The sequence below is a fragment of the Corythoichthys intestinalis genome, chromosome 18, assembly GCF_030265065.1.
Source record: "Corythoichthys intestinalis isolate RoL2023-P3 chromosome 18, ASM3026506v1, whole genome shotgun sequence".
Classification (NCBI taxonomy): domain Eukaryota; kingdom Metazoa; phylum Chordata; class Actinopteri; order Syngnathiformes; family Syngnathidae; genus Corythoichthys; species Corythoichthys intestinalis.
This window is the reverse complement of record NC_080412.1, coordinates 46,315,279-46,328,884: the sequence shown is the minus strand read 5'-3', so window position 1 is coordinate 46,328,884 and position 13,606 is coordinate 46,315,279. Positions and strand designations below refer to the sequence as shown.

At 39.2% G+C, this 13,606-nt stretch overlaps 1 protein-coding gene across 12 annotated transcripts in view; it reads right to left on the bottom strand.

Moving 5' to 3' along the window:
• The window catches only part of LOC130906910 (unconventional myosin-XVIIIa-like), a 186,793-nt gene that overhangs the window by 67,967 nt on the left and 105,220 nt on the right, over nucleotides 1-13,606 (bottom strand). For all 12 annotated transcript variants that reach the window (XM_057821611.1, XM_057821609.1, XM_057821614.1 and 9 more), the window contains one exon: nucleotides 11,405-11,533. In XM_057821611.1, coding sequence (XP_057677594.1) covers nucleotides 11,405-11,533 — 129 coding nt within the window. The remainder of the gene's footprint in view (nucleotides 1-11,404; nucleotides 11,534-13,606) is intronic.

Sequence of the window (13,606 nt, the reverse complement as noted above, 5' to 3'; positions counted from 1 at the left end):
CATCCCTACAAACTAAGCCCACATGATGCTACGTTGCTGCAAACTACGCCCACATCGTCGCGTCTGATGCGTCTCGATGCGAAATGACAGACTCGGCAGCGTTAGTAAACAGCTGCCATCTTAGGGAGAGAGGGTCCACACCTTCAGGATCCCGGGAGGCCAGATCTCAGATGACCTCTCATAGACAGCACACATAACAGCTATCATAAAGAAGGCTCAGTAGCGTCCGCACTTCCTGCGAGTCCTCAGGAAGAACAAGCTGGATAGGAAGCTGCTGCTGGCCTTCTACCACGCATCCATTGAGAGCCTGCTAACATATTGCATTTCCACCTGGTATGGGATTACACTGCCACAGACCGGGAGAAGCTTCAGAGGACAGTTAAGGCAGCGCAGAGGATCATTGGCTGTCCTCTTCCCTCCCTGATGGACATCTACTCCACCCGGTGCCTCAGCAGAGCTCTAAACATCCTGAAGGACAGCTCACATCCTGGTTTTCTGTTTGAACTGCTCCCCTCTGGGAGACGAAACTTGAGTCTTGAAAAAGAGGGAGTCGTCTTTTATGAGGGCTGTCTTATATTCGGGCCAATACGGTATATCAGTGTCAAATATCGGCTTACAAAATCGGCTTTGATATCGGCAATCAGCTGAAAATTTGGGGGGATAGCGGTAACACCATTTGAAAATCCCATATCTGTCGACCTCTAATAATGCACGCTGACATTTTATTGTTCTTGTGTCATAAAACAAATGTATGTATTTAATTTTGCTCCATGCAAACACGTGAAAAGCATTGGCTCTACGTTTAAAGAGAACATACAGGACCGAACCCAGAGTGGGAAATGAATGCCGAAGCAAATTGTTTTGCATTCGCCCTTGACAAACAGGACAAAAAGATGTAAATGCATGTCACGTGGGGATGTCACATCTTCGCATGCCTAACATGCCAGGCAAACTCAATCAACAGACCTTCTGTCGCATCAACAAGCCAGCCTTCCATAGGGACAACATCTTCTAGAATGCCCTTTAGGTGTTCATACACTAAATAACACACATATATTAAATAGTGGCTTATTCTTAACATTATTCATGATATGAATGTTTCATTGTGGATAAGTGGCTCCTAAGCCCACCCACGCACTGTTTGCAACACATAATCTAAAGAAACTGTATATTGAAGAACTACGGATGGATAATACCACATGTTAGTTAATATATGAATATGAATACAAGTTTATGCACGACATCTATTCATTAAGATGGATGAATTCCACGGAAGCTCGATAGAAATGTTTTTTTGTTTTGTTTTGTTTGTTTTTTTTTTTTTACTGGAGAAAATGATATGACCATGAACGTTCTAATGTGCATGAACACATGGACAAATGGAATAAATCTCTCTTTTAGGGGATGACTTTACATTTCAAGGCAAGGCAAATTTATTTATATAGCACAATTCAACACAAGGCAATTCAAAGTGCTTTACATCACATAAAGATCATAAAAATCACATTTAAATCAAAACAACGTAGAAACGAAGACAAAAGATCGCATTTAATCACAGAATAAAAATAAATAAATAAAATAAAAATAAAACAAAAACTACTACTAATAATAATAATTGAAATCAGCAATGGAGATAAAAACAAGAGGAATAGAAAGCAGGTAGATTGAAATATATAGACAGTTATAGATATGCAGTGCTAAACAAAAGCGTTTTTAGCCCTGATTTAAAAGAGCTAACAGTTTGAGCATACTTCAGACGTTCGGGTAACTTGTTCCAGAAGTGGGGAGCATAATAACTAAATGCTGCCTCACCCTGCTTGGTTCTTGTTCTTGGAACATGCAGAAGACCGGTTCCAGACGACCTTAGGGGTCTAGATGTCTCATAGGACTCTAACAAGTCAAGCATGTATTTTGGTCCAAGGCCATTAAGTGTTTTGTAGACGAGCAGTAGTATTTTATAGGCTATCCTTTGACTTACTGGAAGCCAGTGTAGCGATTTCAAAACTGGTGTAATGTGGTCCAGCTTCCTTGTATTTGTGAGGACTCTGGCTGCAGCATTCTGTACCAGCTGCAACTTCCTGACTGATTTTTTATCAAGACCTGTAAATATACCGTTGCAATAGTCCAATCTGCTGAAAATGAATGCATGCATAAGTTTTTCCATGTCTTGTTGAGTCAGAAGCCCCTTAATTCTGGTTATATTTTTTAGGTGGTAATAAATGGCTATCAAATTTTAGGTCTGAGTCAATAATTACGCCAAGGTTTCTGACTTGATTTGTAGCTGTAAGTGACATTGTGCTAAGTTGGCTGCTTATCTTTGACCTTTCCTTTTTTGGCCCAAAAATGATCACCTCTGTCTTCTGCACATTTAACTGGAGAAAATTCTGGCACATCCATTCATTGATTTGATGAATGCATTTGCTCAGGGTGACTAAGGGACTATAATCATGTGGGGACACAGAAATGTATAGTTGTGTGTCATCTGCATAGGCGTGATAGGAGATGTCATACTGTTCCATTATCTGAGCTAACGGAAGCATATAGATGTTAAATAAGAGTGGTCCAAGAATTGACCCTTGAGGAACTCCACACGTGAATTTGGTTCGTTCTGACTGATGGTTTCCGATTGACACAAAGAAATCCCTATCATGTAAATAGGATGTGAACCACTGAAGGATAGTGTCAGTAAGCCCTACCCACTGTTCCAATCTGCTGAGTAGTATGTTGTGATCAACCGTGTCAAATGCGGCGCTGAGATCCAATAGTAGCAGAACAGATGATTTGCCTGCATCGGTATTCCGACGAATATCATTTAGGACTTTGATAAGCACAGTCTCGGTGCTGTGTTGTGGTCGAAATCCAGACTGAAATGAGTTAAAAAGATTGTTTTGCATCATATAATTCTGGATCGGTTCGAACACAACCCTTTCGATAATTTTCCCCAGGAATGTCAGATTTGATATTGGCCTGTAATTACTAATGTTTGAGGCATCCAGATTAGGTTTTTTTAGGAGAGGTTTTATTACTGCAGTTTTTAAAGTCTGAGGAAACTCTCCTGTTTGGAGAGAAGTATTTATAATCTGAAGTATGTCTGGGGCTATGCAATGAAAAACAGTTTTGAAAAAGTTTGAAGGAAGGATGTCAAGGCAGCATGTTGTGGGCTTTAATTTCGACACAATTTCTGTTAAAGTGGCATAGTCCAAGAGGCTAAACTGTCTAAGATTGACGTGGGGGACATTTTGGGAGGCATTTAGTGTAACATTTGTTAATCTGGAGTTGCACACAGTCTGTCTAATCTTTAGTACTTTATGTGTAAAGAATGCTGCGAAATTATTACAGGACACCTCAGATGCCAATTCCTGAGGTATTGATGCTTGTGGGTTTGTCAGTTTGTCAACGACAGAAAATAGTGTGCGGGTATTGTTAGTGTTTCTACTAATGATCTCTGAAAAATATGACTGTCTAGCATTTTTCAGTTCCTGGTTGTATTTGCGAAGACTGTCTTTGTAGATATCATCAAAAACTAGGAGTTTGTTTTTTCGCCATCTGCGTTCTGCTCGTCTACAAACTTGCTTTTGTTTTATAGCTAGTATGGCATTTCTCCAGGGTGACCTCTTCTTTCTTGACAAAGATTTTGTCTTAATCGGGGCAATAGTGTCAATTACAGTCATCACACTGGAACTGAAACTATTAACAAGTTCTTCCACTGGAGCTATTGTAGGGGTTAATGGTGAGGCATAGGCCTGTGTGAATAACGCACAAGTGTTATCACTTATGTAACGCTTCCTAATCACCTCTGTTTCCCTTTTCAGAGGATGGACAGGGGTGGTCATTTTAAACATAATGCAGTAGTGATCAGACAGAGCAACATCATTCACTGTGACCTCAGAGATGTTAAGACCTTTGGATATTATTAAATCCAGTATGTGCCCTCTGTTATGTGTTGGAACTGTGACATGCTGAGATAAACCAAATGTATCCAAAATATTTAAAAGCTCTATAGCACATCCTTCTTCAGGATTATCAACATGAATGTTAAAGTCACCCACTAGAACAACACAATCAAAGTCCATGCAGACAGAAGACAGCATTTTGGTAAACTCATCAAAAAACATTGTGTTATACTTTGGTGGTCTGTAAAGTGTTACCAAGGCAGCTCTGCAAGGGCTTTTTAGCTGAATGACAATATATTCAAAGGAATCAAACTGACCACATGAAATATTTGTGTATTGGAAACTGTCCCTGATCAGACTGGCAACCCCACCTCCTTTCTTATGGGTTCTTGGCGCACTAAAGAAATTGAAGTTTGTGGGGGTTGCCTCAATCAGAACTGTCGAGCTCTTATCTTTATCTAACCAAGTTTCTGTTAGGAACATCATGTCAAGGTTATGTTTGCTGATAAAATCATTAATTAAGAAAGATTTGCCAGCTAAAGATCTTATATTTAGCAGAGCCAATTGGAGATGCCAGACTGGATTCACTGGTGAGTTTTGGGAATGACATACGATGCTTAACAGGTTGGCAGAGTTGATTGAACGTTTTTTATTTCTCACCAATCTAGCCCTTTTTGTGTTGTTTATCACCACTGGGATTGTTGAGCATACAGACTGTACTCCATAGGGCCCCGGCTTTTGCTGGGACAGAACAGTCTTTGTAATATTGTCACAGCCTGGACCCGGTGCATATCATATTGGTGTCGCAAACATTTAACACGTTTATAATTGCATTTCCAATCACGTGGAGTCAATGTGACTCTACAGAATGCCATTATAGACCCTACTCACGTGACGTCACAGCCACGCCCCCGCGCCATGTTGTCCGGATACTAGTCATGTTAATGCATTAGCGCTTCGTAAATTCCTCCTATTATGGCGTGTTTTTCTGCTCGTTAACATTAATAATCAAAATGGTGAAGTCGTGTGTGGCGGTCGGTTGCAAAAACAGAGAAGATAGACTGAGAGACTTGAATTTTTACCGTATTCCGAGAGACCCGAAGAGGAGACCGAGATTGACTGCTGCAATTTGACGAGAAAACTGGGCTCCAAACGTCTACCACAGATTACGTAGTAGTCATTTTATATCTGGTAAGATGCATTTAATATATATTTAGAGGGTTTTGGGCTGAGAACCACAATTAAGATCATTGCTAGGCTAATCGCCGGCAACATACACTCAGACGTTGTGAATGAACTACCTGAAAATATATAATTATAAGGGGATAATCAGACAGTTGTCATACAATTAATTTACAATTTCACTATTGAGGTTAAAGCCAAAAAATAAATTCAACTAGGGACAATCTGGAGTAGTGCTATCGCACTTCATATTTATTACGTATTATATATGTATACAGTAAGAGTGCTATCGCTAAACCATATAAACATTAAAAGCCCTAGCTCCATTGACAAATGATATGAAATACATTATACTTGACAGTGGATGTTAGCAAGAACAAAAGATTTTGAATTGAAAATTTCGTAACTCACCTTCCGAGCACAAGATTCCTGCCGAATTTTCGTGTACGAGGACCTGTTTAACCCAACCAGCAACGGAGCATTTATAAGCCTCCAAGCTCTTAAAGTTTTTCAAACTTTCGTGAGAATAGGCTGATTTTGTGTGGACAAGATAGTTGTAAATATCAGGATATCAGATGTCAGGCGGAGCCAGCGGGTCGAAAAACATCGATTTAGGCATCAAATACGGATCTGGCGAATGGATAAACTGAAGCTTTTCCACGTAACGCCTTTTATGCAACGGATCCAATGAGTTTACAGCGTCAGATAACACCGGGGCTTCCATGAATTGCTCTATAACTTGCTCGACTAATTGAAAACAATGAGAATAGGTCTGAAAAAGAGGTACAATATGGCGGCCAGAAACAGCGACACACCCATTTTGTGACGTAGGTGAGTAGGGTCTATAAGGTAAAACTAGGCCTGCAAGCAAGACTGAACGGGCCCTCGCAGTTTGGTGGAACTCGGGCATCACGCAAACTCGGACGGCACGCAGGTCAGGGTGGTGAAAAATCGTCTCCCTCTTAACATCTCATGAGAACCTAACATGCTCGGAACTCGCCTCTTTTATTAGATTAGAAATACATTCACACAACTAGGTGGAAAAAAAAAAAAAAACAATTGAAGACAGTACTAAAAAAAGGGGCACTACTGAGCCATGCAGCCACGCCTTTATTCAAAACCAAAATGAATCGTCGAATTGGGCCATTTCGACCAAGTGTGCCAAATTCCGTGGCTCTATAAACTGCCTAAATCCATGAAAATAATCCACTTTTTAATGGCGAACAAAAGGTTGTCACTGCAAAAGACAGAGACATGAAAACATTGGGCTTAAAATGTAGTATTACAAAAGGTCTTGACACAATCTTAAAAGAACTGGACTTTTTTAAGTAAAATGAGTCACTTTCCGTTGCCACTAGTTGGCACCGTTGGGTTAATGCAAATATCCCCAACAGGAACCTTCAGGGCATGACTCTCACCAAGCAAGGGTTATTTGGCCATATGGCATTTTGTAGCCATGTGGCAAAATTGATTTTTTTCCATCTGGCATTTTTTTTTTTTTTTTGCCATGTGGCATTTTTTTGCCAAGTGGCAAAACTGATTCTGCATTGTGGCAAAATTGATTTTGCACTGTGGCAAAACTGATTTTGCCATGTGGCTTTTTTTGTTTTTTTGTTTTTTTTTTGCCAAATGGCAAAATTGATTTTGCCATGTGGCATTTTTGCCATGTGGCTTTTTTTTTTTTGCCATGTGGCAAAATTGATTTTTGATTTTACCATGTGGCATTTTTCTTTTCCCATGTGGCAAAATTGATTTTCCCATGTGGCATGTTTTCCATGTAGCAAAATTGATTTTGAATTGTGGCAGTTTTGGCCATGTGGCATTGTTTTTTTTTTGCCATGTGGCAAAACTGATTTTGCCATGTGGCAAAACTGATTTTGCCATGTGGCATTTTTCTTTTTTTTGCCATGTGGCAGTTTTGGCCATGTGGCATTTTTTTTTTTTTTTTTGCCATGTGGCAAATTTGATTTTGCCACGTAGCATATTTTTTTTGCATGTGGCAAAATTTATTTTGACATGTGGCATTTTTTAGTATGTGGCAAAATGGATTTTGGTTTGTGGCATTTTTTTTTTTTGTATGTGGCATTTTTTTGGGGCTATATGGCATTTTTGCAGGCCATCCACGTCCATGCCAGTGATGGCTATGCACGTCCAAATTTTCCATTCATTTTAAATTGGGGAAAAACATATGTGGCTGTGATTTTTGACCATACAATTACTATTAGAGCGTATTGACATTCAACTGGCACCAAAGTAAGGCTATGCCATTGACAGCTATGCACGTCCAAATTTTCTATATATTTTAAATGGCATAAAAACGCGTGACTGTGATTTTTGACCATACACTAACCATTCAACCGGCATCCAAGTCAGGCTAATCTTGTATAACTCAGCTGTCCAACCGCTTCCCCGGTCGTCTGATGTTTGAGCCAATCAGGAGAAAGAGGTGGGAGCTACAGATTTGACCAGGAAATAACTATCGGGTCAATTTCTGAAGTTTGGCCGGAAATACACTTCTTTAAAAGAGGAGCAAAGACGGCTCAAAGAGAAGAGCCATCGTCCGGTCTGCAGCCGGAATTTTTTGGGGTAAGGTTCCTCCAAGAAACAGGTCTGAATTGGATCTTTCCCAGAATGACATTCGTTGCGGACATGTGGACCAATCAATCTGGCTTGCCAGGATAGGCCATGTGTTGACCATGGCTAGAAACTGGACATTCTGCAAACTAATTTTATAACTGCAAAGTAGCCAAGCACTTCTTGCTACTGAACTTCAAGAAGATTAAAAAGGCAGTAGGCTTTTTTACCCATTTCATGGTGTGACTAATGGCCTTTAAACATAGGCGTGCATATAGAAGAAAATACAATTGAGCAACGTATCTCATCTTGAACATCATGTTATACTAAATGGCGATTATGAATTTGGAGTTCTGTTGCTGCTGGCTCAGTAATCACTGAGAAAAGGAGCGTGGCACTGCATACATAATCATTCCGTAGAGATTGCATTCATGCATGCGTGTGTGCTAGTAGGGCAGAGGGATTAAAATTTCACCAACTGTCTGGGGAATTACATGAGGTACAGTACACCTGCACAATTTGAGCTGATCATATGACGAGAATTTTAAAGCGCAAGGCTTTGATGACCAAGTCAGTTTGGGGAATACAATAAAATAGCATTTGTTATGATGCGTCATAATGCAGAAACTTTTAAGGAAGTAGCCAGTGTCTGACATTTTTAAATGCCAGTACCAATCAAATCCCAACATTTCAGATTGTTCTGACTATGAGTTTCACTTTTGTGGCGGGGGGAGGGGGGAAGCAAAATATGTTAATGACCCTGAAACACGGTGTCAGCAATAAAATTACCTTACAAGATATATGCTCTGTTAGTAGCTTAGCCCATGCTCATAAATACAGGCAAAGTCTTTATTTTAAAATCATGTATTGGAAAGTCAATTACATGTAATGATAATTTCGGCCACCAGGCCCAGCCCCATCTTAATCTTAGCATATGTTTATGTGGTGGGCACGTGTGGTGCAACGGACATTACGTTTGTCACACAATGGCTGCTCTGACAAGCGATGTCTTTTTGTGTGTGTGTTTGAACATGATTTTCTCCAATATCATAAATTGTAAGTCATTTGTGATAACATTTTTTACTATATCTCGTATTTTCCTTCAAAGGGTACCACCGATAGAAAGACATGTAGTTCTTAAAAGATAAATGTTAGTACCAGTTATATTGCTTTGGTATTAAAAACCCCTGTTAATGTTTTCGTTTTAATAAAATTTGTACAATTTTAAATAAAAAATAACTAAACTAGTAGCTAGCCATTGTTATTGACTTCGCAGGGCGGTGACGTCACATGAACACGCTGCCATACTTCACAGAGTCACTCTTTAACTATGTAAGGTAGTGATTCAAATACACCACAAGGTGTCAAAGGCGAGTTTTAAATTAATTAGAAATCAAGCCAATGCGTGTGTTTTGATTGTAAATTTGTCAACTCTTTGCATTGTTGTTTAACTGTGTGAGAATAGGGCCTCACTTTTTTTTAGGAAACACTATTATTAGAGAGATATATTATTTTTCTTGTATTTTCACTATATTTTACCAATGTTTGTTGTGAAAGAGTTGCCAAAGCTTATGCCAATAAATGCCTTTGTCCACAGTCCTTCCCACTGTGAAAAGAAAAACTACGGCATCAGTCAAGAGAAAACACACTTATTGGCTTGATTCCATTTATTTAAAACTCTGCATTGACGCCTTGTGGCGTATTTAAATCACTACCTTACATAATTAAAGATTGATCCGTTATTTTTTTTTTTTTTTAAAGTGACACGTGGAATTCCGGCAGTGTTGCCAGGTGACGTTACCACCCTGGGACGTCAACAACAATGGTGACGTACCAGTTAGACAAATTTTATTGAAATGTATTAGGATTTAGCTTTTAACTCATTCACTCCCAGCCATTTTCACCGGTGCAACTCCCTTCGCTCCCGGCCGTTTTACTGGATTTTGACTGATTTTGCAAGGCCCACAGAAAATTCTTTTCTATTGCTATATAAACATGGAACCCACCAAAACAAAGATTAGATTTTCTTCTTTCAGCATGAAAAAAAGTAAGTTCGTATCTTTTTCCATTCTTTAGAAATCAGCATTGGAAAACAGCTTAGTTTGAGCAATTTTCCAATTTCTGATGAAAAAAAACGGAGAAATTGAGCTTTTTGTGAAAGCATACATTTCAAACATAACTGACTTTAAAACAGCTATTTTTTTTTAACTTTGGTTACATCCCAAACATCTGAATAATGTTTTCCTTCTACAGAATACATAAACAACAAGACAAATAGAGCTTTTGATAGCAAAGTAACAATTTATATACACATAACTAACTGAGAGATGACGCTGTTGTGGGCGCGGCAGCCGGGTAAACTTTTCCCTCATCGCCGCCTTTCTCATAAAGATGGATTTTTTTGAGTCTCTGTGGGGTCTGCTTGGCGAGCAGCACGGTCTTAACGGCATCATCCGCAGCACTGGTGGTCCCGGTCGTTCTGCTTGGTCGTCCAGCGCCTGGCATCCTGGACGCCATTCAGTCGTCTTCCGCCAGCACCCCAGCTGTGCGGCCCGGCCGTTCGTTGCTGTTGAATTGGGTTGCGGGTCTTACCAAATGCGCTACTGCCCTCCAGTGGCCAGTTTTATTGCTTTAAAATGGATTTTCAGCTTTGTGTTTTGGAGCTAAATTGAATCAGAACCCAGAGATGTGTCCTGTATAAAAAAAAATAAATAAAAAAAAAAAAAACTAAAAGACGTATTCCGTATTTTTCGGACCATAAGTCAGTTTTTTTTTTTTTTTTCATAGTTTGGCTGGGGGTGCGACATACTCTGGAGCGACTTATGTGTGTAATTATTAACACATTATGATATCATTTCACATGTTATTTTGGTGTTTTGGCGTGACACTGATGGTTTGGTAAACTTGTTAGCATGTTCTTTATGCTATTGTTATCCGATTAACTCTTAATAGCTATGTTACATTAACATATCGGCCATGTTCGCATTTCATTGTTTATGCATCATGTGACATTATCATACTGTACACTTATTCAGCATGATGTTCTCTATTGTATTTTTATTTTAAATTGCCTTTCAAGATGACATATCTGTTCTATGTGTTGGATTTTATCAAGTAAATTTCCCCCCCAAAATGCGACTTATACTCCAGTGCGACTTATATATGTTTTTTTCCTCTTCGTTGGGCATTTTATGGCTGGCGCGTCTTATACTCAGGTGCAACGGATAGTACGAAAAATACGGTAAATACGTCTTTGGGACACTGAAACAATTAAAAATACAACGTATTTATACGTTTTTGGGAGCAAATGATTTAAGAACTATATGTCCTTCTATCCGTGGTTCCCTTTAAGACAGTGTGAGAAAATATTTGGAACAATATTATTGCATAGCTCATTTAATATGCGCATCATCATATCAATGCACCTAATGGGAGAATAAAAGTTAACATTTAAGGATGCTGAACTGAATAGGACAAAGACAATGACATTTTTGTCTTAACCTTGCGTGGGTCAACAGTGATAAGCTGATTGGATGTGTCTTATTAAAAGAAGGGCAGTTCCAGTTTGTGATAGTATTTGAAATTGCTTGTAGCTGCTAGAATCCAAGACGAGCGCAAAGCAAACAAAGGTGAAAATCGGGTCCACTGTTTGCACCCCTTTTGATGGCATTGCTTTGTCATTTAAATGTTAATTTGGATGACAACGACTGTTTTACATCTCAGCGTGGATGATATCGATAAGTCTTTTTGCTTACCTTTCTCTTTTTAAAGGCTTGTCGTGCCAGATAACCTCGACAAGCAGCTTGGAAGAGGATTAAATTACGTTTGGTTTGCTCGTCCCTTTGTTCCTCCAATTTAGCCAAGGTTCCAGCTTTGAAGAATAACTAAAATGGGAAAAAAGATGCAAACACATAAGAGTCCGTTTTTGAATTATTGGCTGCCAGGGATGATTGACTGAATGTTGGATTTGAAGTGCAACTGAGTGCTCGTGGCAGTGGCAGTTCAAATGAAGCATTTTACAATTCTATTCATTTTTGAAAAATGATTTTTGTGTGTGTGTGTGTGTGTCCTTCACTCATTCTAATGTAGGGGTGTTAAACTCAGTGTGGGTCGCAGGCAAAATTCATGGCAATTAGATCTCATTTGGGCCAGACTGATTTTTTTTTTTTTTGGGGGGGGGGGGGGGGGGGGGCTGTCATTAATGCCGCTAAACTGTCAATGGCACTGAAAGAAAAGCATCCACGGTCAATCCTCCTAGTCACTTCCTTCGTAGATTTATGGTCACTTCCTGTCAATTTTGGATCATTTGCTATTGATTTTTGGAGCATTTCTGGGCTGCTTCCTGTTCATTGGTTACTTCTTGTTGATTTAGGGGCATTTCTAAGTGACTTTCTGTGGATGTTGTTCCACTTTGAAGGAAATACAGTGTTATGAAAAAGTATCTGAACCTTTTAGAATTTCTCACATTTCTGCATAAAATCACAATCAAATGTGATCTGATCTTTGTCAAAATCACACAGATGAAAAAACTGCTTAAACTAAAACCACCCAAACATTTATAGGTTTTCATATTTTAATGAGGATAGTAAGGCAAGGCAAGGCAAATTTATTTATATAGCACAATTCAACACAAGGCAATTCAAAGTGCTTTACATCACATGAAGGCCATAAAAATCACATTTAAATCAACACAACGTAAAAACCAAGGCAAAAGATCGCATTTAATCACAGAATAAAAATAAATAAATAAAAATAAAACAAAAACTACTACTACTAATAATAATTGAAATCAGCAATGGAGATAAGCACAAGAGGAATAGAAAGCAGATAGATTGAAATATATAGACAGTTATGGATATGCAGCGCTAAACAAAAAGCGTTTTTAGCCCTGATTTAAAGGAGCTAACAGTTTGAGCATACTTCAGACGTTCGGGTAACTTGTTCCAGAGGTGAGGAGCATAATAACTAAATGCTGCCTCACCCTGCTTGGTTCTTGTTCTTGGAACATGCAGAAGACCAGTTCCAGACGACCTTAGGGGTCTAGATGTCTCATAGGAATCTAACAAGTCAAGCATGTATTTTGGTCCAAGGCCATTAAGTGTTTTGTAGTATTTTATAGTCTATCCTTTGACTCACTGGAAGCCAGTGTAGCGATTTCAAAACCGGTGTAATGTGGTCCAGCTTCCTTGTATTTGTGAGGACTCTGGCTGCAGCATTCTGTACTAGCTGCAGCTTCCCGACTGATTTTTTATCAAGACCTGTAAATATACCGTTGCAGTAGTCCAATCTGCTGAAAATGAATGCATGCATAAGTTTTTCCATGTCTTGTTGAGTCAGAAGCCCCTTAATTCTGGTTATATTTTTTAGGTGGTAATAAGCGGATTTAGTGACAGACTTTAGATGGCTATCCAATTTTAGGTCTGAGTCAATAATTACGCCAAGGTTTCTGACTTGATTTGTAGCTGTAAGTGACATTGTGCTAAATTGGCTGCTTGTCTTTGACCTTTCCTTTTTTGGCCCAAAAATGATCACCTCTGTCTTCTCCACATTCAACTGGAGAAAATTCTGGCACATCCATTCATTGATTTGATGAATGCATTTACTCAGGGAGACTAAGGGACTATATTCATGTGGGGACACAGAAATGTACAGTTGTGTGTCATCTGCATTGGCGTGATAGGAGATGTCATACTGTTCCATTACCTGAGCTAACGGAAGCATATAGATGTTAAATAAGAGTGGTCCAAGAATTGACCCTTGAGGGACTCCGCACGTGAATTTGGTTCGTTCTGACTGATAGTTTCCGATTGACACAAAGAAATCCCTATCATGTAAATAGGATGTGAACCACTGAAGAATAGTGTCAGTAAGCCCTACCCACTGTTCTAATCTGCTGAGTAGTATGTTGTGATCAACCGTGTCAAATGCGGCGCTGAGATCCAATAGTAGCAGAACAG